Source organism: Felis catus, chromosome B4 (genome assembly GCF_018350175.1).
Source record: "Felis catus isolate Fca126 chromosome B4, F.catus_Fca126_mat1.0, whole genome shotgun sequence".
Taxonomy (NCBI): domain Eukaryota; kingdom Metazoa; phylum Chordata; class Mammalia; order Carnivora; family Felidae; genus Felis; species Felis catus.
The window spans coordinates 90,048,926-90,070,779 of NC_058374.1; the positions used below are offsets into that span (position 1 = coordinate 90,048,926).

The 21,854-nt window shown below is 40.5% G+C and overlaps 1 protein-coding gene across 8 annotated transcripts in view; it reads left to right on the forward strand.

Annotated features, from left to right (window-relative positions):
• The first annotated feature begins 1,580 nt into the window (after positions 1–1,580).
• The window catches only part of TBC1D30 (TBC1 domain family member 30), a 147,773-nt gene continuing 127,499 nt past the window's right edge, over positions 1,581–21,854 (forward strand). For 3 of the 8 annotated variants that reach the window (XM_045062029.1, XM_045062027.1, XM_045062028.1), the window contains exons 1-2: positions 1,593–3,525; positions 8,158–8,322. In XM_045062029.1, coding sequence (XP_044917964.1) covers positions 2,847–3,525; positions 8,158–8,322 — 844 coding nt within the window. In that variant the 5' untranslated portion in view covers positions 1,593–2,846. Of the gene's footprint in view, positions 3,526–8,157; positions 8,323–21,854 lie in introns of all 8 variants that reach the window. The other 5 variants (XM_045062034.1, XM_045062031.1, XM_045062032.1 and 2 more) reach the window with 3 other exon arrangements.

The following is a 21,854-nucleotide window of genomic DNA, read 5'->3' on the forward strand; positions in this document are numbered from 1 at the left end:
TCCAAATAAGTTAAAATACTGATTATCAGTAGCATAATTAACCATAGTAAACTTAATTTTAGCTATTACCTTTAGTCATGATCAGTTTGAAATCATATTCTGTGAGACCAATAGTTCTCTCTTACCTCCAATTAGAAGGCTTCAGAGCTTCAGGGAACTCACCTAGGGACTCCCAGTCACCAGGCAGCAGTAATATAAGGTCCAAAAACGGGCTGCTCTATGCTAACACCACTTCTAAGATTCTTTTTAATGAGACTCTCTTTTCTTAGGAAAGCAGGTTATTTGTTGGTCTTTTGTCTAGTTTGATGAGCATACATCCATGAACAAAATTAGACAAAAATTCCTGCCTTCAGGAGCTTACATCTTCCTGGCAGAAGACAGATGACAAAATAAATCATTAGGTGATACGGTAAGTTGGAAGATGGAGCATATTATGGAAAAAAGAGAACAAGGAGGGGGAATAAGGGAATGGTGGAGGGTGGGGAGCCACAGTTTCAAATAGAGTGGTTAGACCCACTGAGAAGATGATGTTTAAGCAGAGACTTGACCTTGGTGAGGTAAGAGTCCTGTGGGTATCTGGGGGGATGATCATTCTAACAAGTGCAAGGGACTTGAATCTATTTTCCTTGTTAGCTTTTATTTTGCCAATTTCCTCTCCTAGTGTGGTTTGGTACTGACGGGAAATGAGAAATAATTTTGAAGTTCTGAATAACTTAGAAATGTTGACTGTCAATGACCTATTGTGTTTACTGGTTCCTTTCCCCATCTCCTTCAAGCTCACTTTGTGTTTCTTCATCCGTAAGTCCTGATAGAGATACCTAACATGAGGTTCTGAAGACTGGTAACCACATTTCTTACTGGATGGAGATAGAGAAAGGGTTGGGGAGTCAAATAAGAAAAGAGATCCAATTTCATTGTTTCCCTTTACTGAAAGTCCTGTGTGTTGCAAACTTTGGCATATGAAAGAAGCTCCCAGCTAAGTGTCTCACTCTTGATTTCGGCTCAGAGGCTCATGATCTCACTGTTGGTGAGATTGAGCCCTTCGTCAGGCTCTGTGATGACAACTGGAAACCTGCTTGGGATTCTCTCTCTCTCTCTCTCTCTCTCTCTCTCTCTCTCTCTCTCTCTCTGCCCCTCCTCTGCTCACTCTCTCACTCTCTCAAAAGTAAATAAACATTGGTTGATAGGGGGTGGGAGGGAGGGGAGGGTGGGTGATGGGTATTGAGGAGGGCACCTTTTGGGATGAGCACTGGGTGTTGTATGGAAGCCAATTTGACAATAAATTCCATATATTGAAAAAAAAGTAAACATTAAAAACAAAATTTTTAAAAAAGCTCAAAAGACTAAACAACAAAGTAATAAATAATTTCATTTTTCTATTTAATACATTTTAAAATTCAGTGGACATAGTAGTAAATACAGTTGTAAAACCACAACATGATGTTTCTAGTCTTTTTAAAAATTCTGGATACCTAAGGAGAAAAGTCATTAGAAGTTTGCTTTTCTTACAGTAACTCCAAATTTCAAAAAGGGCCCTATTGCCCTCACTCTGTGTTTACAAGAATTGTGGTGGTGGTGACCAGAGGCCTCAGGTTTCTACCTGTAGGGTCAGACTCTATTATGAAAGTGCCATGAAAAGTAAAATGTGTGCTGAACAAACATGAAGCCCCACCATTGTTCACTAGGTGCATTGTGGCTGCTTTTAGAAATACGGCAAATATTTAATAGCGCTAGGGCTTACACAAATACATGTTCATCCATAATGAAAATCCATAATGGAATATATTTATTCATAATGAAAGCCAGACACTTTAAGCATTAAGGGAAATTCACTTTATTCTTTGTGAATGGGCAGTTATTTAGTTCCTCTGTGCCTCAGCTCCTCACCTGAAAAGTGAGGATATATATAGCACTTACCTTTTAAACTCTGTATGGTGAGGGATGTTAGTTCATTAGACTTATCCTTGTGGTCATTCTGAAATATACTCAAATATCAAAGCCATATGTTGGACACCTGAAACTAACTTAATTTTAAGTCAATTATACCTCAAAAAAAAGTCCCACAATATTTACCTGCTTTATAGGGTTAAAGTGAGAATTAAATGGGATAGTTCGTGCAAAGAACTAAGAACAGGATTTGGCACACAAAAAGCCGTCAAAAACGTTGAGAATTACTACTAAATTCACAAAAATACATGCCGTGGAAGGGCATCTCAGGGTTCTTCCACTGAGGTCTAATGTAAAGATACATCTCTCAGAATATCACCGTCAGCTTTTGATTTCACTGTCAGAATCAGACATGCCAATTTATTGGTGCGGTCATCTCACGGACATTTATTAAAGCCCTCATTCTCTGTTAGGTTTTGTGCCTGGGAATTAGTTGATCTTAATCTAGCACTTGATTTTTCACTGAAGGATGAAAGTTCCCAGCGTTATTAAATCTCCAGCATAAGCCAAGTCTTCAGAAAGGTTATTGTCAGAAACCAAGAGCGCCTTGAAAGGCGCCCGGATCAGGTGGGACGGTGGGAAGGGCTGGGCACTGTGCCTTGAGTACGCGAAGAAGGGAGCTCCTGGCCTCGGCCTATTGACTGGCGTCGAGAACTCTCCCCCGCAGGATTTCTAGCAGGTGGCTGACTAGGAGGCAAAGAATTGCCCCCTCTTTGAGTTAAATCACGTGCTTAAAAGTAAAGGTGGGGGCTGCCAGAGGGCCCTTCCCCCTCCGGCTGAAGGCTTCATCCTGATGCGTTCTGGCCACATCCTCCTAGACGCGGATCAGATAGCGTTCCCAGGGGAAGTGGGGCCTCACCTGCTGCAGGTGTCCCCAGGTGGTTCAGAGGCGTGGCCGTATGCCCCCCAGCCCCCCGCCCCGCTCCTCCCGGTTCCGAGCTGCGGAGCGGCGGCTCGCGTGCCCGCCGAGGGGAGGTCAGGCGCCTCGGGGATCTGGGGCCCGCTGGCGCGGCGCCCGGCCCAGGGCACCCCCGGCGGCCGTGAGGCCGCGCCTCCTCCCGGAACTGGCCGGCGCGGCCGGGCGCGAGGAGAGGCGGGAGCCGGGCTTTCGCGCACCGCGGGCCATGGAGGTCCTTCCCACGGGCGGGGGCCGGACGGGGCGCCCGGAGCCCGAGGCAGGGCGGGAGGACGCGGCGGAGGAAGCGGTCGCCGGTGCGCCCCGGTCTGTGTGCCTGCGCGGGGCGCCCCCGGCGGAGCAGCCTCGAGGCTCCCGGGACTCCTGGGAGGCCGAGGAGGACCCGGAGCCCGGCGAGCCGCGGGGCGGCAGGACGAGCCGCACGGCGTCCCTGGTGAGCGGCCTGCTCACCGAGCTGTACAGCTGCACTGAGGAGGAGGAGGCGGCTGGCGGGAGCCGGGGGCCCGGGGGTCGCCCACGGCGCCGCGACAGCCTCGACAGCTCCACGGAGGCCTCCGGCTCCGACGTGTTCCTGGGCGGCCGCGGCGGCGACTCCCGGGTGCTGCAGGAGCTGCAGGAGCGGCCGAGCCAGCGGCACCAGATGCAGTACCTGCGGCAGAAAGGTGAGCGCCGGGGGCGGGGGCTTCGGGGGCTTCGGGGGCGGGCCGCAGGGCACCCCGCCGCGTCCGCCGGCGCTCTCGCGCTCGCCTGGGCACCCCTGGCTGAGCGGCGCGGCGCTCCGATATCACGGTTGGGGCGGCTCCTTTGACCTGCGGCTAGTGGCCGCGGTGTCACTGGTTCGTGGCTAAACTCAGTTCTTATTGTGCCCCCGCCCGCATCCCTCTCGAGCTGCTCAGTGGAACCTCAGTTGTTGGGGGTGGTAGCGGCGGGTCTCCGCTCCTCTGCGCGCACCGTGTTTGCAGGAGCCCCGAAGGGAGAGGCAGCCCACCTTCTAATTGCACCTGAACAGCTCTTTCGACTGTTGGGAGTTTCTGGTACGCGTAGCACAAGTTGCCTAGGGGGCGCCGAGAGAAGACCGGCGACTCCTGGGCCTGATATTTTTTTTTTTTTTTTTTTTTTTTTAAATTTCTCCTAATCCGCCCTCCCTGGCCACACCACTAGGATAGTGTTTAACTAGTGAGGCAGAATAATTCGATAATGCAGTTTCTAAGCAGAGCGGATGAATTCCATTTCTGCCAGCCAGTCTGGTTTCAGGAAGCTCACTCGGCGGCGGATTAGTGGAGGGCCCTACGCTGTTGGCTTTAGCACAGGGTTTGACTGCTGGTACCTTCGATTTGAAAATGGACGTGGCTTTTGGGGAGTGGAGGGGAGAGGCTAATTTGGTGTTTCTTTTGTTATCAGACCCTGATGCTCACGTCCTAACTGAGGTCCCCCCCCCCCTAACTGTTCATAATAGCTTGCCTTTCAGGCACTAACAGTTATTACAGATGTCTTTTTCATAGATGTATCAAGACCTCAATTGATATAATAAAGTGAGGTGTGGAAAACAGATGCTAAGCCGCCATAACATATCCTGAATTAGTGTCCTTGTGCTAAATTACCAGGAGAGGAAGGAAGGAGAGAATACTATTGAATGGTCTCCTGTCTCCTAATTGTAAGTCTAGCTGGTGCCAGGGGGGGAAAAATAAATAAATAACAGAAAAGGAATAAATCTGTCTGCTTTCTCGAATCTGTGTAAACAGCTTTCAACTTCCTCCTTTAGCTTCCTAGCAAAGGTTTTTTTCTCAGCTGATTGTTACAAATGGCTTCTGCCTTCCTCCCCCTGCCTGGGACTTTGCCTGGAGTAGTGCCATTTAATTTTACACAGTTTTTTGGCTGTTCTCGGAGTGTTTATGCCAGGAGTTCCGTGGGGGCAATAGGTCTTAACGAATCCAACAAAATCAACTCTGAAGAATTATGATTTGCCTTTCTGTCTTTTACAAGGCCGTTCACTTTTCATTACTGAGCAAATTTGGGGGGTTGGCAATGTCCTCGTGGAAGAGGAAATTTGGCAAGCTAAAGTTTAAAGTTTAAAGAGTTTTGCCTGTGGATTTCAAACCAGTGACCACTCTACTAATTCACAAGATCTCCAAGAGTCTGTTTTTCCCAGGTCTCAGCCTTATTGCATAGTTGCCTGCTAACCTTTTCTTTCCTTTGAATCGACTCTGTTAAGATGAACAAAAGTGCCATATTATAATAATCTTATACGCACCCACACGCACCCCCTTTATTGATGAGTATCATTAGAATATTAAGAATAAACAGGTGGAAGCACGTGCAAACAGCTGTCTGCATAAATAATTTTACAGCTTATTAGATTACTTGATTTTGTTTCAAGATCAAAAAATGTCCCTCCTATCATAATGCTTTGTAGATAACCTCTTCACTCTATTAGGATTTTTGCTGTAGCACCTATTTAGGTATTTGGCGTGCCTGGGTCCTTTATTTATGTGAAGCATCAGAATGGTTTCTCAGGAAATCTTGGCTCCCTTCTTGGTATTTTCATAAAGGAGGTGAACTTTGGAGTCAGAGTGCTTGAATCGATATCCTGCCACTGTTCTTTACTCGCTGTGTGACCTTGGGCAAGCTATTTAACCTTTCTGTGTCTTATTTTCCTCACTTACAAATATGGATAATAATAACACCTACCTCCCAGAGAGGACTGTGGTGATAATTATGTAAGTTAATGTGTGTAAAATGCTCAACAAAGTTTAGATACTATTTTTATCAACATACACACTGGAATTTCTTAGAGAGGAAATTGTCCACTGCTTGTCAGTTGGTCTTTTCCTCATTTATTTAACACTTATTTAACAGCAAAAGTGGCTGATGCTGTGGGGCATGCAAAGATAAAGGAGACCTTATTATTCCTGTCTTCAGGATGCTTTATCAGCAGATACTGCTGTAGAAGACATTTCTAAACTCTGAAGATTTTTCCCATGTTGGATAATACACTTAGTTCGGAGCATCACAGAGCTGTGGATACCTTAAGAGTCACTGAAAATGACTCTTTGTTGGAAGGAAACTATAATGTAAAAAAAAAACCACACAACTATAATGTAAATGCAAGATAATGATATTCCTACCCTTTCTGTTTCTGGAAGGAAAAATTTGAAACATTCAAAGAAAGGCTCTTTGCTCTGTGGAAGGGATCTAGGGACGAAGAGCCCCCTGGTCTCCTCTTTTAGCTTGTTTCCATATTTAATTTTCCTTAGAACACGAATGTTATCATTTAACCTAAACGTGTTCTTACTTTTCCGTATGTGCCACCAAGTTTGAACTCAAGGTAAGAGAAATGGCCTTTGTTCTCTTCTTCAGAGTAACCCCTTATTCTTATTTTAGTGCTATTTATATTGATGTTTATAAAGACTGTTCACATTTCTTTCTCAAAATAGTCTTGTATGCTAAACATAATTTGAGCCTGGGAGTACTACCTTGCCTAAAATCACAAAGACGGTTGGTTGGTCCAAAGGGAGTTCTTTTTATGGTCTAATACATTTTCCATGATGTGGCTAAACATGATTGCTGTCAAAGGTCCACCTTGTACTTCTGTTATACAGACCCCCAAAGTTCTTTTTCTTTGACCTCTGGATTTTTTTTTTTTTTTTTTTTTTTTTTTTTTTAGCTTTTGAATACTTCTTTTGTTCTCTTTTGATCCTCTCTAGTTTCTCAAAGTCCCTTTAAAAATGAATAGACCCAAATCCCACACAGGATCTCTAATGAGGGCCTAGCCAATTCCGAGTTGCATGGAAGCTTCTTGCCTGACTGGCAGATCACACTCCAGTGACTAATGATAATACCAAGTGTGACAAACGAAACTCCCAAATTGTAATGATTATTCATATAAAGATTGCTGATAGTTCCGATTCCCAAGTCTTTTTTCATTTGTGGAAAAACAGCTGTTGGGAATATTAATTTTATGAATGTAGAATTATCCTTAATTTATCTGTGTAAAGGAAATGTATCTTCTATCATATTTGAAAAACTACTGAGTTTCTAAAGTGAAATATTGTATCTAATAATCAAGCTATTGGAAGACTGTATATTTAAAACCAAACCAATATTGCTATATTCATCTACATTAGAAAATGTGGTTATATTATTTATTTTTAACGGATCAGTTACAAAGGTGAGTGCTTTTAAAAACATTTGTTGGGGCGCCTGGGTGGCGCAGTCGGTTAAGCGTCCGACTTCAGCCAGGTCACGATCTCGCGGTCCGTGAGTTCGAGCCCCGCGTCAGGCTCTGGGCTGATGGCTCAGAGCCTGGAGCCTGTTTCCGATTCTGTGTCTCCCTCTCTCTCTGCCCCTCCTCCGTTCATGCTCTGTCTCTCTCTGTCCCAAAAATAAATAAAAAAAAGTTGAAAAAAAAATTTTAAAAACATTTGTTATCAGGGGACGTCTGAGTGGCTCAGTTGGTTAATCGTCCCACTTTTGGTTTCAGCCCCAGGCGTGATCTCACAGTTTTGTGAGTTTGAGTCCCACCTCAGGATCCATGCTGGCAGTGCGGACCTGCTTGGGATTCTCTGTCTCCCTCCCTCTCTCTGCCCCTCCCCAGCTCATGCTGTCTCTCTCTCACCCAAAACAAATGAATCAACTTTAAAACAAAACCAAATGAAAACATTTGTTATCAAGGGTGCCTGGGTGACTCAGTTGGTTGAGTGTCCAGCTTCAGCTCAGGTCATGATCTCAAGGTTCGTGAGTTTGAAACTCGAATTGTCGCTGCTGTCGGCTTGGAGTCCACTTCAGATCCTCTGTCCCCTTCTCTCTCTCTGCCCCTCCCCTCCCCCCACTCACACATTCTCTCTCAAAAATGAATAAACATTTATTTAAAAAAATTGTTATCAGCTGTTAGATTTACCATTGATGTAACAGATTCAAAAGGATTCTTTTCTTGTAAGCTTACGGTCTGAGCACTTTAATGATACAAAATATACATGCCAATTTTCAGGCAATGAAAGGTAAATCTGCAACCTGAGCTAAATGTGACAAGAGTCTTTGCTTACATGTTGCAAGTAGCCTCAAAGATAAAACTTATCTTACAGTAATTATCTCACGGCCGGGGCAGGAAATGTTTGAGTGATTTATTTGATCAGAATATCTCAGCTGAACACGTGCATGTAATCCTGGGTGAGAAGCCAGAATTACTTGGTTTAAATGGATGTTCTAGATATTCGTCCTATGATTGGTAAGTGTTACATGGGAATTTGTATTCTTCTCAGGGTATTTATTTTCTTATTTTTCTTTATCTTTGATAGACACTAATGAACTGAAGACAATCCTTCAAGAGCTAAAGTATAGAATTGGCGTACAATCTGCAAAGCTACTTCGGCAGCTGAAGCGAAAAGATAGGCTTCTGCATAAAGTACAGAGAAACTGCGATATCGTGACTGCGTGCCTGCAGGCTGTGTCCCAGAAGCGGAGTAAGTGCTGGAGTAGGGGTTATCCCTTTGGCCACATGTGTCTGGAATGTTAGTGGAGCTGAGCCAATAGTCGTTGTGTTTTTGAATATATGGCAAAGTTTTATTTTTTTATTTTTTATTTTTTTATTTTTTTTTTCCCAACGTTTATTTATTTTTTTTGGGGACAGAGAGAGACAGAGCATGAACGGGGGAGGGGCAGAGAGAGAGGGAGACACAGAATCGGAAACAGGCTCCAGGCTCTGAGCCATCAGCCCAGAGCCTGACGCGGGGCTCGAACTCATGGACCGCGAGATCGTGACCTGGCTGAAGTCGGACGCTCAACCGACTGCGCCACCCAGGCGCCCCTTTTTTTTTTTTTAATTTTTTTTTTCCAACGTTTATTTATTTTTTTTTTTGGGACAGAGAGAGACAGAGCATGAACGGGGGAGGGGCAGAGAGAGAGGGAGACACAGAATCGGAAACAGGCTATATGGCAAAGTTTTAAATGGCAGTTTCTATCATCGAAACTGAGAGCTATGAACAACTCAGTTTCCTGGGATTTTTTTGTTTTGTTTTTGTTTTGTTTTGTTTTTGTTTTTTGTTTTGTAAAAATGTATAGTACGTGTCTGATGTCACAAACTTCATTTTATTATTCTAGATTTGAAGTCATACTTCATTTTGACAATGGTTATTTTTACCTGATGCTAAATAATGACTAAAATATTTTTAGAACTGCATCAAATAGACACAGCCTAAAAGGCCTTTGTTCTCTTCTTCTCTGTGTCACTCTAATAAGTGAATCAAACATCGGCTTTAAAAAAGGACCCTTTTATAACAGGAACTTACACTTGCTTTGAAATTTAAAAAAGACGAAATATTTTAATAAGTTAAATCTGTCTCATAGGTCATCCATTCACAGCTAAGAGCTGTGTGGTTTGTTAACTGAGTTAAACATGTTAAATCATTGATCCTTGTTAGCTACGGGATGTAAAACCTTGTGAATTAATCTTTTAATTCTCCATGCAATAGTTTTATGTTTTATTCTGCTAACATTTCCCTGTTTTTGTTTTGTATTCTTTATTAACATGCAGCACGGCAGAACAGTATATTCAGGTATGGCAAATTTAGGCACCAGTGATGTTTTGATCAAATGCCTGTGACAGGTTTTTGGGTGCATGTGAAAGTTGCTTTATTTTGTTTCTTTGTCCCACCACATTTTATATATGAAGTGATACCTTTTAGAGTTTTTTTTTTTTTTAATTCCAAATTAAGATGTGTTTGTTTTCATAAGACAATTTTCAGGGTTTGACTAGTTTCAGATAATAAAATTAATGGCTTAAACGTCATTCTTATGTTTATTATAAAAAGTAAATACCATGTTTTCCTCCTCCTGTTTTATTATGTCACTGTTTGTTATCCCCAAGTTGTTATTCTTGCTGTCTACTAAAGAAGGTTTCAACCTAATGTAAATTGAACAGAATGCTATGTAATTATCAAAATGATATAACGGTCCATACAAGGAGCAGGATGTAATTGAATTGACTGATTTTGAATAGGGTTTTCTCCAGAGCTAGGCACTTGTCTGAAACAGCTAGAGAAGGACGATACGGATATGGATATACAGACACATGTGTGTGTATTTTATATGTGTATCTATCTACAAAAAGTTGGCCTGTGTTATAAGTATTTGATATTTTTCCATGGATTCTGATTGATTCACAAGTGTCTAGTAGAAATTCTGTTATTTTCCCTTTATGTTGAAATACCTTGATTTTTCTCTTTTCAACTGTGTTTTCATCTACCATTATTACTGTTGTACCAGGCGTTAAAAGCACGAGGTGGTAAATGCATGGGGTTTGGATGTGGGAAAAAGTATAAGGGGGGGATGGAACCAGTGTTAGGAGACAGAGGGGAATGTCTGGCTGGCATAGGATCACGGGTTGATAATTACCAGGGACTGATAATCATTTAGAGTTTGAATTTACTTGACTGATAAAGGGACAGGCATTTGTGTCTTTTTAGAAAAACGTGTTCACGAGAACCTAATTCAATTGTGAATTTGAATGCACCCTTCCTATGTATTTTAGAGTTTGTCTCTTTAAATCCAGCCACTGTTTCATATTTCATAGAGTATGGGATTAATGCCTCTTAACCTTGGGAGTTACATTATCACCTTGGTAATAAGACTCTACTAAATGGGACAGAATGTTTTATGTTGAATTAAGAAATGACAGTGGGTCAGGGGTGCCGACTGAGCCACCCAGATGCTTCAGAGTTCTAAAGAATTTAGATCTCACTGTTTTGTAATGAATAACTGAGCTTTCATTTTAGCAGTGATTGGCAGTGATGCATTCAAATACAACATGTATGTTGACTTTTTTGTATTTAATATACAGAAGTCCAGATAACCCTCATTTTCCCCACTATATATGGATTCAGTCCTTATAATTCTTTCCATAAGTGATGTTCTCCCTTTCATAACATGTCATAATATAATATAAAACTTTTTAACCTTTTTTTTAAATGGGTCATTTCCTATTGATACACCAAAGAGGATATGATTCTATAAGTAAGTATGGATTATGAACCAAAATGACTAGGTTGTGTTTATTTCAAACACATATGCTATAACTGCTTGGATTTTATGGTTTCTTACACCAAGCCTTACAGTAGAATCCCTTTATTACTTATTTATTTAGTTTGTTTCAAGTTTTTATTTAAATTCCAGTTAGTTAACATATAGTGTAATATTAGTTTCAGGAATAGAATTTAGCAATTCATCACTTACATATAACATCCAGTGCTCATCATAACAAGTACCCACTTTAGGACCTGTCATCCAGTTAGCCCATCTCCCTGCCCACCTCCCTTTCAGCAGCCCTCAGTTTGTTCTCTATAGTTAAGAGTCTGTGTTATGGCTTGCCTTTCTCTTTTTTTTTCCCTCTATGTTTTGCTTCTTAAATTCCACATATGAGTGAAATCATATGGTATTTGTCTTTCTCTGACTGATTTATTTTGCTTAGCGTAATAGATTCTAATTACATCCACATCATTGCAAATGGCAAGATTTGATTCTTTTTGATGGCTGAGTAATATTCTATCACATATATATATGTGTATATATACATATGTATATATACGTGTGTGTGTGTGTGTGTATATGTATATATATATATATATATATATATATATATATATATATGTATACCACATCTTCTTTATTTATCAGTTGATGGACATTTGGGCTCTTTTCATAGTTAGGCTATTGTTGATAATATTACTATAAATATCAGGGACTGTGTGTCCCTTCAAATCAGTATTTTTATATTCTTTGGGGAAACATCTAGTAATGTAAATGCCAGATCATAGGGTAGCTCTATTTTTAACCTTTTGAGGAACTTCCATGCTGTTTTACAGAGTGCACGAGTCTGCATTCCCATGAGCAGTGTAAGAGGGTTCCTCTTTCTCCACATCCTTGCCGACTTCTGTTGTTTCCTGCATTGTTCATTTTAGCCATTCTGACAGGTATGAGGTGCTATCTCATTGTGGTTTTGATTTGTATTTCTCTGATGATGAGTGATGTTGAGCATCTTTTCATGTGTCTGTTAGCCATCTGGATGTCTTCTTTGGAGAAGCGTCTATTCATGTGTTCTACCCATTTCTTAACCAGATTGTTTGTTATTTGGGTGTTGTGTTTGATAAGTCCTTTGTAGATTTTGGATACTAGCCCTTTATCTGATATGTCATTTGCAAATATCTTCTCCCATTTTGAAGGTTGCCTTTTAGTTTTGTTGATTGTTTCTTGCTGTACAGAAGCTTTTTATCTTGATGAAGTCCCATAATTCATTTTTTGCTTTAGTTTCCCTTGCCTCTGGAGACATATTTAGTGAGAGGTGACTATGGCCGATGTCAAAGAGGTTGCTTTATTTTATTTTATTTTTTATTAAAAATTTTTTTAATGTTTATTTTTGAGAGAAAGAGACAGTGTGAGCAGGAGAGGGACAGAGAGAGACAGAGGCACAGAATCGAAGCAGGCTCCAGGCTCTGAGCTGTCAGCACAGAGCCCGAAGTGGGGCTTGAACTCACGAGTGATGAGATCACGACCTGAGCTGAAGTAGGATGCTTAACTGACTGAGCCACCCAGGACCCCCAAGGTTGCTTTATTTAAAAAAAATTTGGGGGGTGCCTGGGTGGCTTAGTCAGTTGAGTGTCCAACTTCGGCTCAGGTCATGATTTCGCAGTTCGTGAGTTCGAGCCCCGTATCGGACTCTGTGCTGACAGCTCAGAACCTGGAGCCTGCTTCAGATTCTGTGTCTCCCTCTTTCTCTGCCCCTTCCCCACTCATACTCTGTCTCTGTCTCTCAAAAGTGAATAAACGTTAAAAAAAATTTTTTTTTAACGTTTATTTTTGAGAGAGAGAAAAGAGAGAGAGAGGGAGAGAGGCAGAGTGCGAGTGGGGGATGGGCAGAGAGAGAGAGGGAGACACAGAATCCAAAGCAGGCTCCAGGCTCCGAGCTGTCAGGACAGAGCCCAACATGGGGTTCCAACCCATGAGCCATGAGATCATGACCTGAGCCAAAGTTGGACGCTTAACTGGCTGAGTCACCCAGGTGACTGAGGTTGCTTTATTTTCAAACAGGATGGGATTAAGAGCAGGATCAATATTTGCCTTGTAGAAGAGCATATGTTCCCCTTTATTTAACCGTTTGTCTAAGGATAACCATGGTATAACCAATTTATTTTTTTTATTTTATTAAATTTTTTTTTAATGTCTATTTTTGAGAGACAGAGCATAAGCAGATAAGGGACAGAGAGAGAGGGAGACACAGAATCCGAAGTAGGCTCCGGGCTCTGAACTGTCATCACAGAGTCAGATGCAGGGCTTGAACTTATGAGCTGTGAGAGAATGACCTGAACTGAAGTCTGACGCTTAATCGACTGAGCCACCCAGGCACCCTTGGTGTAACCAATTTAATATTAATAGTAAAATTAAGAATGGTAGTGGTGTCACTATTCATTACGTGCATTCAGGTGTGCAGGAAAATCACCCTCAAGGCTTTAAGACAATGGGATAATTAGATGAATATTTGGTCACGAGTTCATCTGTTGTCTTTTTGTTGTTGTTGTTGTTGTTGTTCTGATGTTAAAGTTAAGTGGTTTGCTTATTATGTGACTTGATTATTTTTCCTGAAGGCAGAAAGGAGGCTATCTTAACTATCAGCATTTCCTAATTTTATAATTTTCTGCATCGGTGTAGTAAATTTTTAAGTTATGCTGGCTGAGTTTGTGAAATGGTAGTATAAGCAAGTAATAAAATCTACCTGTCATTGGAAAACTGTGGTAAGAGAGAAGGTGGAAAAAATGTGAACATTCATGAAAGTATTGTCTTTATTTTAGCCTTGTCAATAAGTACAGGAATTTTAAACAGCTTACTGCCTCATTTGATCAATGTGTCTGGCATCTTTAATACTGTGACTAAATCTTGCTGTCTATCATAAATACCTGGCAGACACACTTGCCAAATAGTGAATGGTAGTGGTCCTTATTCTTTTTTTTCTATGGTTATCTTCTCTAAAGTAGCCTTCTCTGTGGCAGGAGAAGGAATTTGTGTGGCTTCAGGTTGGTGGCACCGACATTCAACATTTTCTGCTAAGAAACAATTCTCTGTGTTTTTAGAACAGATTATAAAAGTAAATGCACTCGACCCGCCATTCCCCTCCTAGGTATTTACCCAAGAGAATTGAAGACGTGTGTCCCCACAAAAATGAGGACGTTCATGTTGGTAGAAGCACTATTCATAATAGCCCAAAAGTGGAAACAACTCAAATGTCTATCCGCGGGTGAATGGATTAACAAAAGTGGTATATCCATATGATGGAGTAGTATTCAGCCATAAACAGGAATGAAGCACTGATTCATGTTACACATGGATGACCCTTGAAAACGTTATGCTAAGAGAAAGAAGCAAGACACAAAAGTCCACATATTGTATGCTTCTATTTGAAATGTCCAGAAGAGGTAAATCCGTAATAATGGAAAGTCAGTTCGTGGTTGCCAGGGGCTAGGGTAGGGAGGATGAAGAATGACTGTTCATGGTATACGTTTCTTATTAGGGTGACAAAAATGTTCTGCAATTATATGGTGGTGATGGTTACACAATTTTGTGAATATACTAAGCATCACTAAATTGTAGAGCTTAAAAGGGTGAATTTTATGGTGTGTGGATTATATCTCAATAAAATAAATACAGTCAAACCTTGGTTTGTGAGCATAATTCATTCTGTAAACATGCTTGTAATCCAAAGCACTTGTATATCAAAGTGAATTTCCCCATAAGAAATAAGGGAAACTCAGATGATTCATTCTAGAACCCAAAAATATTCATATAAAAATGATTACAATACTGTAATATAATACAAAACAATGAATAAAATACAAAATACAAAGAAAAATAAATTAACCTGCACTGACCTTTGAAAACCTTTGTGGCTGATGTGAGGGAGACGAGAGAGGAGGGTTATTCTGCAGGACGACTTTCACTATCACTGACGGAATCACTGCTGTCTATTGGCTCAATGGAATCTTTTTCTTTTTGTGCAACTTTAACAAGCAACCTATCCAGTGACACTTGCTTTTGCCCCCTTTTGAGGTTTTTGTGGAAACGTGCTGTTGCATTGACAATCACCCACAATCCTGCAGAGACAGAAAGAGAGAGAGAGAGAGAAAGAAAGGGAGAACCATTGGCTCGGCTGTGATCATGTGACATTAGGTGCCATGTATTACTCGTATTGCAAGACATGGCACATTTATCAAGTAAAAATTAGAAATGTTTGCTCGTCTTGCAGAACACTTGCAGAACAAGTTACTCGCAATCCAAGGTTTTACTGTAGAATGTGTTACTGGTACAATAAAAGTAATAAAATATGTGTTAAAAATATAACCCACTCCTCATGGAAACTTCGGAAAATACAAAAGTATGAAAAGAGGAAAAATCGCTTTCGAAAGACATTTTTTCATAGTTTTGAATATTTATTCATGTGTTTTTTTATGCAAAGTTTTTCCAAAGTCGGCGTACAACGTAACATTTTTGTATCCAAAATTGTCAAACTTTCCATTATTATGGATTTACCTTTTTCGTGTAACATCATAAGCTGGCATAAATTATCCATAAATATAATTTTGAACGATTAATGCACTGTTTTTCAGTCCATCATTTTGTTTTGTTACAACATTGTAATAGTGGAAAACCTCCTTTCAGTCATAAGTACAGAAACACAAGCTGATTTAAGTGAAAAGGGAAATTGATTGGCTCACATAATTAAAATTCCAAGGATGTGGCTTCAGATATAATTAAATCAGATACAGCTGCCTATATATAGTATCTTTAAGGGGCACCTGGTTGGCTCAGTTGGTTAAGTGTCCAACTTCGGCTCAGGTCACGATCTCACAGTTCAGACAGCTCAGAGCCTGAAGCCTACTTCAGATTCTGTGTCTCCTTCTCTCTCTGCCCTTCCCAGCTCACACTCTGTCTCTTTCTCTCTCTCTCTCTCTCAAAAAAACAACAACAACAACAACAAACCATCAACAAAAAACCCCCGCACCCTCCCAATATTAAGAATATTAAATCATATTAAGAATATGATTTCATCCCTTAGCAGTGCTTTCCTCTGCACCAAATAACACCAAAAGGGCCACTATGGCAGCTCCAATTAATCAACCTTACCTGAAAGCACAAAGTTCTTTCCACAGTTCCAGAAAGTTCCATAATTCACTTTCCTTGACCTAGCTGGGTCACCTGCTCACTAAGAATCAATAAATATTTATGTATGTAAGAAGGTGATAAAGTGATAAGTACTATGGGAAATAAAAAAACAGGTTAGGGCAGATTTGGAGTAGCCAACAATTGGTCCTAGTGTTACCAGTCTTTTATTAGATTTATTCATAGGTAATTAAGGTTTCTTGATGCTATTTTAAATTGGTATCTTTTAGAAAATTCATTTTCTGTTTCTAGTACATAGAAATATGGTTGTTTTCTGCATATTGACCTTATATCTAGCAATCTTACTTTTTTTGTTGATTCTAATTATCTGTACATTCTTTTTAATTTTTATTTAATTTTTTTAAGATTTTATTTTTTTTAAGTAATCTCTACACCCAGTGTGGGGCTTGAACTTATAACCCCAAGATAAACTGTTGCAAGCTCCACTGACTGAGCCAACGAGGCATTCTGATAAATTATTTTGTGTTAAAAAATTTTTTTAATGTTTATTTATTTTTGAGAGCGATAGGTAGAGTGTGAGTGGAGGAGAGGCAGAGAGAGAGGGAGATACAGAATCTGAAGCAGGCTTCAGGCTCTGAGCTGTCAGCACGGAGCCTGACATGGAGCTTGAACCCATGAACCTTGAGATCATGACCTGAGCCAAAGTTGGATGCTTAACCGAATGAGCCACCCAGGTACCCCATTTTGTATTTTTTTAATGAACATAATCTTTATCATCTGTGATTACGGTCAGTTTTATGTCAATTTTCTTTACCATTCTTTCATTTCTTGTTCTTGTGCGCTGGTTAAGACCTCCGTGATAATATTGAATAGAAGTAGTGATAATGGGGTGAAATTTTTTTCAGGTGCAATCTCAGAGGGAAAGTTTTTTCCCCCCATCATTTCCCCATTAAGTACAATGCTTGCTGAACGTTTTCTATAGAAGTCCTTTATCAAATTAAGGAAATTCTCTTATCTATTTGCTAAGATGTTGAACTTTATCATACGACTTTATTGCTGTATTGAGATAATATGTTGAAAATTAAAACAACTTTGCATTCCTGGAAGTATCCTAATTAGGTCACGAGATGTATGTATTTGTATATACATATATTTCTGGCTTTGTTTTTCATAATATTTTATTGATGATTTTTATGGCTATGTTCATGAGTGACAAGCTTATGATTTTCCTTATAATTCTCTTGTCAGGTTTTGGGAGACTCATAAAAGAAGCTATAGAGTGTGCTCACTTTTTCCATTATTTGGAAGAAATTGTGTAGGACTGGAATTATTTCTTTCATTTAAAAAAAATTTTTTTTTTAACGTTTATTTATTTTTGGGACAGAGAGAGACAGAGCATGAATGGGGGAGGGGCAGAGAGAGGGGGAGACACAGAATCGGAAACAGGCTCCAGGCTCCCAGCCATCAGCCCAGAGCCTGACGCGGGGATCGAACTCCCGGACCGCGAGATCGTGACCTGGCTGAAGTCGGACGCTTAACCGACTGCGCCACCCAGGCGCCCCATTTCTTTCATTTTTGATAGAATTCACTGGTAAAATATTTGGGCCTGAAGCTTTCTTTGTAGGAAGGTTTTAAATTATGGATTCAACTTAAAAAAATAATTATAGGATTATTTATATTTTCTATTTCTTCTTGTATCAGCTTTGGTAAATTTATAGGATTTGCCCATTTCCCATACCTTGTCACATTTATGGACACAACATTTTAAAGACTATTTTTTGGGTTCCTTTGGTGTTTCAAGATAGTAAAACAGTTCTACTGATTTAAAGAGGAATTCACTTGCCACTTAAAATATGTTTTATTATAGAATGTATCATCATAAAGAACAGTATTTTAACAAATATGTATATTAGAAATATATTAAAAAAAATAAAGTTCTATGTATGTGGATATCTACTTACCAGAATTGAGTGACAGTTACTAGAACATTAGAAAACCCTGAGGGCTCTTCCCTGATTGAAATTTCCTCTCTTCCTCACATTCTCTTACTTTTCTTTGTAGTTTTTCTCCCTGCTGTGTAAATTCCTAAATAATGTATAGTTTTGAGAAACTGAGTAGCAAGCCCAAGCCTAGTTGTACACAGAAAGGGTAATTAATGTTTGCCTCTGTTAGATAAAGGCTCCCAAGAGATAAACCAGGCTCTGGGTCATAGTCTGGTGTTGGGTACCCCTGAGAATGCACAGGACCCCCTTCTGGGGGAGTCAGGGAGCAAGGTGATAAATGAGGCTTGTGGCATCTGTCAGAGCTGAGGTTTAGGCTATTTGCTGCGTGATCAGCTAAGTTGGGGGAATGGCCTGCTTTTTATTTTTGATTCAAAGCTTTCCATGACTTGCTCTTGCTTCCAGAAGTAGGTCAAAACACAACACTTTTGTGGGCACGGAGGGAAGGAGAGGGTGACCACTTCCTCAGCACATTGTGAGATAAACAAGTCCAGATGAGAATGTGGACCTGCTCTCCCAGGCATTCTGTCCTTGAGTTAGAAAGATGGTCCAGTAGCAGGAAGCATCTTGCATTGACTGCCATCAATATAACTGTCACTTGAGCCACACTGCTACAATCTGGACTGATTGTGCTCAGTCTGGTGCAGAGCTGTTACCTTGGGGTTTCCCTTCCCTCTCTATGCCTCTCTCCTGTGTTGGATCTTTTGTTTCCCATATCCCACGTTTTCTTCTTTCCTGATTATTCTTTTTATATCATTGCCTGTATCCCCTCGAGCAAGGGTGCCTGTGAGGTAGAAGTTTGGAAATTGTGCAGGAATGAAGATGTCTTTTTTTAGACCCTTCCTTTGACAATTTCATACTTCCTCTGTTGACTTCTCCCATTCTTCAGAAGTCTGGAGCCTTTCTGATTCCTTATCCTTTGTACTGGACTCCCCCCCCGCCCCAAAAGCTTGTGGAATCTTCTCTTTGTTCTTGGTGTTCTGAAATGATCACATTCCTTCTTATTTTGCTTGGTGTGGGTCTGTTTTCACCCATTGTGCCTGGCCTTGATAGACTCTGAGTCACGCAGCTTACATCCTTCAGTTCTGGAAAATTTATGTAAATTATTCCTTTGATGCTTTTCCTTCCTCCTTTTCTTTTTCCTCTTTCTGGAATTCTATTTTTTGGCTGTTGGAACTTCTGGATTAGTTCTTGAATATTCTTTGTTTTCTTATTTTCCATCTCTCTTTTTTTGGTGTCTTTTTTTTTGTTGTTGTTGTTTTGGGTTTTTTTTGTTTTACTTTCTTGCAGACTATCTCAACTTTATTTTCCCATCCTGCTATTGAGACCTCTTTTTAGGGGGATTGTGATTTGATTGTTTGTTTTATATATAGTATCCTACTCTTGTTTTATAGATTTATATATTTTCTTATTGCTTCAAGGATATTAGTGATAGAGACTAAAATGGACAAACAGAAAACAATTTGGAGGAAAGAGATTATACAAGGAGGAAAGAAACTTATTATATTTAGAGTCTTTTCTCAGATATCTAGTAGTCCTTGGCTGTCTGCTTGTGATTAAGTGTGGGGGTCTAAAATAGTGACTTGAACTCTGAACTGTCCAGTAAGGCTTCTTGATTTTGAGCTTTGCTCAAGAGTCACCTGGATGGGTCCCCAGGTAAGTGCCTTCAGGTCTTTCCTTTGGGGCTGCTCAGCTTCCTCAGGGAAGAGCTTGCTGACCTCCTGCTTGGATCGTGAAGGTCTGTGGGCGTAAGTGCTGGGATCTCTGCCTTCAGCAGTCAGCATGCAGGTGGTCGCTGAGTCCCTTTGTGTTAGGTCAGGTACTCACCGTCAGCTGGCTGTCCAGCAACTCTTTGTTTTAACCCTTTTCAGAAAGGAAACCTTGAAACGTTTGGAAGGATGACGGAGGAGTAATTGCCCAACCTCATGAAGTAGAGGGGAGGATGTAGGGATGCAGCCATTTCTCAACAGCTTCCTCCAGGTTCTCCTTAGTAAGCCTCCTCAAGAGCTGACTGTCCATCTCTGAGTTTTGTGGAATATGTGATGTAATGAAGCTTTGCCTTGTCAATCTGAGATCTGGCTTTGTAGGCTCTAAGTCAGTTTCTACTTGTCCATATGCTTTTTGAGCTTCAACATTTTGTTGTTGTCTCTGCTGCTTTGTTTCCTGGTCCTTATAGGGTTACGATAAAGATCCCTGTACTGTAATTTTAGTGTGGTTTTGGGGACCAGATTTACATGCAATTTTTTTCTGTCTGTCTTCTTCACTCGGATGTGCATATTCCTTTTTCATAAGTTCAGAAGGTAAAAAGAAATTAGCATTTTTTTTCAGGTTTTACTGAGATATATTTGACATATAAGGAAGTTAGCATTTAAATTAAGGTAGATTTGGGAGCTCCTGGCTGGCTCAGATGGCAGAGTGTAGAACTCTCGATCTCAGGGTTGTAAATTCAAGCCCCAGATTGGCATAGAGATTACTTAAAAATAAACTCTTTAAAAAAATCTTAAGGTAGATTTGCCTTAAATTTGGAACTTGGTGGCAGAACCGTGAGTTTTGGCACAATTTTGTTAATACGGATAACAGATTTAGGCATATTTTGATGTATAATTAGCAGTTTGATCTGCCCTGAAGTAACTTAGTGAGAATATGACTAGATGAAAGCAACAGGATTGTAATTGCTTACAGTATTTTTAGCCATAGTTTCCTCTCATTTTTTAAAAAAAAAAAACTCTTTAGTGTCTTGCAGCTTAGGGTTATTTTTTCTGTTTTGTCCTAATTTGCTCATTCCTACGCATACTGCAAGTTTGTAGAATATTTGAAACAGTAACAGCTTTTGAACCTCCGACTTCCTAGAGATTGTTGGGGCTTTGAAAAAAGCAGAAGATGTTTGTTGTGGCTTTTAGAAAAAAAAAAAAAAACAACCTGGAGGCGCCTGGGTGGCTTAGTCGGTTAAGTGCCGAGTTCAGCTCAGGTCATGATCTTGCGGTTCATGAGTTTGAGCCCCGCATCGGGCTCTGTGCTGACAGCTCGGAGCCTGGAGCCTGCTTTGGTTTTCGTGTCTGCCTCTCTCTCTGCCCTCTCCCACTCATGCTCTGTCTCTCTGTCTGTCAAGAATAAATAAACATTAAAAAAATTAAAAAGAAAAATCTGAATCTCAAAGTCATCATAATTTAGAACCAGGAGAGAACTTAAATCTGATTTCTACTTACTCCCAACCTAATGGTTGAGCAAAGTGAAGGGTAGAGGAGTTGAGAGCTTTGCTAATACTCACTCAGCTGGTTGATGACTGAGGACTTCCTGGTTGGTGTCCTTGCTATCAGTTATGACAAGAGAAAAATATACAGCCAGCAGGGTCTCTTAAGGGTCTCTCTTAAGCTTTCTTAAAACCAGTATTAAATTTATGTTCTCTGTACAGTAGTCCTCCCTTATCTACGAGGGGTAGGTTCCAAGACCCCCAGTGGATTCCTACAACCATGAATAGTACTGAATCCTGTATATACTATGTTTTTTCCTATGCATACACACAACTGTGATGAAGTTTAATTTATAAATTAGGCACAGTGAGAGATTAACAAGTAATAACAAAATAGAACAATTATAACCATATACTCTAATGAAGGTTGTGTGAATGTGGTCTCTCTCTCTCTCTCTGTCTCTCTGTCTCTCTCTCTCTCTCTCTCAAATTATCTCACTGTACTGTACTCACCCTTCTTGTGATAATGTGAGATGATACAATGCCTACATGATGAGATGAGGTCAGGATATGATACATCAGGGGCATCATTTGCTTCTGAACTGTGGTTGACTGTGGGTGAGCGAAACCGCGGAAAGTGAAA